General features: G+C 28.5%; 1 protein-coding gene and 1 long non-coding RNA gene across 2 annotated transcripts in view; both read left to right on the forward strand.

The window, feature by feature from the left end:
• LOC122633826 overlaps positions 1 to 1,924 on the forward strand; it is a 2,497-nt gene extending 573 nt beyond the window's left edge. Inside the window, exons 2-4 of the mRNA XM_043822224.1 lie at positions 1,148 to 1,293; positions 1,560 to 1,692; positions 1,792 to 1,924. Coding sequence (XP_043678159.1) covers positions 1,148 to 1,293; positions 1,560 to 1,692; positions 1,792 to 1,842 — 330 coding nt within the window. The 3' untranslated portion in view covers positions 1,843 to 1,924. The remainder of the gene's footprint in view (positions 1 to 1,147; positions 1,294 to 1,559; positions 1,693 to 1,791) is intronic.
• Positions 1,925 to 3,529: 1,605 nt separating this feature from the next.
• Positions 3,530 to 4,536, forward strand: part of LOC122633817 — a 1,691-nt gene continuing 684 nt past the window's right edge. The window contains exon 1 of the long non-coding RNA XR_006328199.1: positions 3,530 to 4,438. This is a non-coding gene — a long non-coding RNA (uncharacterized LOC122633817). The remainder of the gene's footprint in view (positions 4,439 to 4,536) is intronic.

Genomic DNA, 4,536 nt, shown 5'->3' on the forward strand with positions numbered 1-4,536 from the left:
TTTTTTTTTTTTTTTTTTTTTTTTTGTATCGTTGTCGCTGTAAAATCTGTGTCGTTGTAAAATATCTCCAATTTATTTTAGAAATTATTCATTACAGATGGAAAATACATAAACCTTTTGAAAAGCATCAGATATGTTCACATATAATTAATTATAATAGAACAACTAAGGAAGAATTTGATTGGATATTTGATATAATAAAGCGTTTTATAAGAGTCACCGAGTTAGTTTGAAATAAATTTTTTTAATTAATCCACTACGAATGAGCAAGTGCATCTAAAATCTATAAATATATATATATATATACGTGTGTGTATTATATAATAATTCATCTTTTATTCTTTTTTTAAGATTTGTTGATTTGATTAACGATTTTTCTGAGACAATCTATTTTATTATAATTTCTTTGGGACTGTTCCTCATCATTTTTAATTTCCTTTATGTAAGTTATGCATTTCAAGTAAATATTCTCTGTATAATTGCACAATATTATATTATTTTTAATGATACAATTATTCCCTATAGGTTCAAGTAATTTTGAAGTGTACCATTGATATTTGTATATATTTTAAACTTATTTCATTTAATGATAATGAAATTATTCGAAATAAATATTCTAATGATTTTTATATACATAAGAAGTATTGAAAAAAACAGAGACATTATTTAATGATTAAGTTACTAGCTCAGTTTTATATTTAATGATTCAAAGAATTAACTCAAAAGATATGTCAATTAAAGATACAATTATTGAGTAAAAAATGTTATCTTTTTTTTTTTTTTTTTTACGTTGAATTATTTATAAATTAATAATCAAACATATACACAGAATTTTTCAAACCTAATTTATATGTTAACTATATCTTTTAGCATCTTTAAAATTATGCATAGATTTTTGTTAAATAAAATTTCAGAAAATTGCATATACATTGTTAGTTTATATACGAATATTAATGCTTTTAAGATTTACATTATATCATTGTATTTAAAGACAAAGAAAATTGATGGTATGTTCTACGTGTGTATGTGTGCGTATGAATGTACGATTTTACATATATTTTTTTAATATTGAAAATATTGAAGCAACCTTTTTTTTTTTTTTTCTTTTTTTGATATTTTTATAAATATTAAAAATCTGTGTTCACAGATGTTTGAATTATCTACGGAATTGAAAAAGACAAGTGAAATAATTGAATGCAGTAGCTACATTGTTTCCACTCTATTTACCACATATGTTAACTTTTACATTGGACAACGGCTTATGAATCATAGCAATGCCGCTTCTAACGAATTGTAAGATTTCTAATATAAAGCAGAATATTTGTTTTCTTTATTTACTATAATAACATATTCAAAGTCACAAATAAATAATGGAACGATATAATTAATAATTTTAATGTAGTTTAATATAATTATTTTTTAATATAATTTAAAAACAAAAAAAAAAACCTATTTATTATTAAGTTTTGATATAGCTTGATATATTTGAAAAATGTTTTAATCTTTGTACTAATAATTATTTTTTTATAACGAATCTTTTCTTTTTTTCTTTTTTGTAGGTGTCAAGTCCCTTACTACGTTCTTTCGGTGAAAACTCAAAAGCTTTTGTTATTTACGATAATGAGAAGTATGAAACCGTGCATATTATCAATCGGTGGTATATTCGTATCGTCTCACGAAGTTTTTGCTTGGGTAAAAAGAAACAAAAAAAAAAAAGAGAGAGAGAATTTAATTAGAAATATATTTGAATCGTTATATCTAACTATAACGATGATTAATCATTTATTTTAGATTACACAAAAGGCTTTCTCCTTTTCTACGATTTATTACAATCTTCGGTAATTGCAAATGATCATGCAAAAGAATAATAATAATGATTTATGATCCAATATTATTATATATTCCGAGGATTTATTCCAAGGATTTATTTATTTTCGGTGATAATCAAACGTAATCATTAATGTTTAATCATAATATGATATTAAATATTAAAATATGTATTGCGAATGTGTTTTTTCAATTATCTAAGATTTTCTTTTCTCCAATAGCTCATTTTTAAGGGTATTACGATAATTTGATGAAAAGAAAAAAGAAAATTATTAACGATAATTCAATTGTTTCTAAAAGATAATAAATAATCATAACGACAACAACAATAATAAATATAATGACGATAATAATAATGATAATAATAATTGGTCAAACACCTTATCTCGAAACAGGATAAATTTTAATTAAAATGCTTTTTGAAACTATAGTTTGGAAAATAATTGCGTTTGAAACTTCAAACAGGATACCCTATATATATATATATATATATATATATATATATTCCGGGATTTTTAGAGCCCAAATTTTTTTTTGAAGCTTCATTACATTTCTAATTTAATGAATAGCCAAAGAAAAAAAATATGTTTCTAGAAGTTGATACATTAAAGATATGAAAATATCAGAAAAAAGAAAAATCAAACTGAGAAATAATCCTCGATTTTTTTATTTAAAAAAAAAAAAAAAAAAAATTACCGTATGAAAGTCAATCTCATCCGAATAACTCGAGGAAGATAACCATGATTCAGTGTCATGGTCCCAAAGAAAAAAAAAGAGAAGAGAAAGAGTTTCGAAGATATCAGGAAGACAAATAATATTCTTTTGTTCGCATTAGACTTTTCTACGGAAATTATATAAATCCAAAAATGTCGAATATTCTTCGTGAAATCTAATATCTGTGTTTCGTATTTCGTGTTCTCTGTTGTTCTATGTTTTGTGTTTTACGTTTTGTGTTCTATGTATATGGATAGCATGATGATAACATGCTTCCGGTGAACCAGATTCGCAATCGGCTGTATGAAAAATGTGTATTTCGTAAATTCTATGGAATAATTAAATTCCTCGATTTAATTTTATTATTAATATTAAATAAATGAATTTCTCGATTTACCGATACACGGATGGCGTTTTAAACATATTTTCGCACTTTTCCAAACAATCGACGATTGGATCCTTGTTAGAGGTAAAACTTTTATTTTACGCTACGGTTCATAAAACGTAAACGTGTGATCTGAAATAATGCAAATGCTTGATATATTTGTTTCGAGAAAAAAAAAAAAGCGATATAGAAATTTTTTTTTTTAAAGAAAGCTTAGCACTAGAATATTTATATGTTATTGCGACGAGCGATCTTGATATTCAAAATTTCCTCGTTTCAGATGACATACCCAATATATGCAACGGAATGTAAAAGGAACAAAAAAACAAAGGCAAAAGATTCGTATAAAATACAAAAGAATATAAACTAAATCGTGTAGAAACTAAAAAGTTTCTGATCACTACTTTTTTTTTTCTCTCTCTCATATAGATCCAAAACGTTTAATATATTCCTTCCTCTCAATTATATCCAAAAAAAAAAGAAAAGAGCACACCAAATAATATACAATTTCCACGTACAATACTTTCATATAAAATATTAACAATTAAAAAAAAAAAAAGATAAAAAGGTCGGTAAAAAGGTATCCTGATGTCGGTAAGAGTAGAAACCTAACGATAGATCGAGATAATATCGAGAGAGGTCACTGCAATCCGTTGAACCGAGGAGAAGGACTACCCCCACCATCGGACATTATCAAGCATAGAGGGGAGCCGGGTGCACGGGATTAGGACGAGTCGACGAGCGAGTCAGTACGACTCGTGACGTCCTCGACGTCGGTCGATCTTACTTTTTTCGTATCTTCTGTATTACGTACTATACACACATACACACATATATATCTATACGTTACATGCATACCTATATATATAACACACGTATTATATATATTACATATCGTGCACTCATTAACATTCAACCACATATATGCATTCACACAAACTCGAAACGTGTTTCTATCTTTCTCTTTCTTACGCGTACAGTGCTTCGTAATTTTCTCGTGTAAAATCTCTCTCTCTCTCTCTCTCTCTCTCTCTCTCTCTCTCTTTCTATCTTTCAATCTTTCTCTTTTTATCTCTCTCTTTCTCTCCTTCCATCTCAACGAGTATCCTTTCTAACACGACACAATACAATATTTGGGTTATGTGTGTATCGCGTGGCGCGCGTTTCCCACGCGTCCGACGCGTTTGTTAAGTTTCGTACGATTTTCGTCTACGAATGAGGATTACGTAAAGAAGAAAAGACACATAAAGAAAAATTTGTTCGAAAGGAAGTTTTGGCGGGCGAACGTCCGTGCATCGTATCGTGCGTGGGTGCGTGCATACGTGCGTGCGTGCGTGCGAGTGAAACGAGCAAGCAAGCAAGCAAGCTTCCTCGTTCGGGTTTCTTCGTCTTCGTCTTCGTCTTCGTCTTCGTCGTGTCGTCGTGTCGTTGTCGCGTCGCATCTTGTCTCGTTCGTTCGTTCGTTCGTTCGTTCGTTCGTTCGTCGTGATTCGTACGACCAGTACGAAAAGTGTGAGAGATTTCATTCGTTTCCTTCGTTTATAACACATCGTCCTAGTGAAAATTCCTCGATCGTTTCTCAGTTTCTTTTCTTTTCTTTTCTTTTCTTT

Source organism: Vespula pensylvanica, chromosome 13 (assembly GCF_014466175.1).
Source record: "Vespula pensylvanica isolate Volc-1 chromosome 13, ASM1446617v1, whole genome shotgun sequence".
Lineage (NCBI taxonomy): Eukaryota > Metazoa > Arthropoda > Insecta > Hymenoptera > Vespidae > Vespula > Vespula pensylvanica.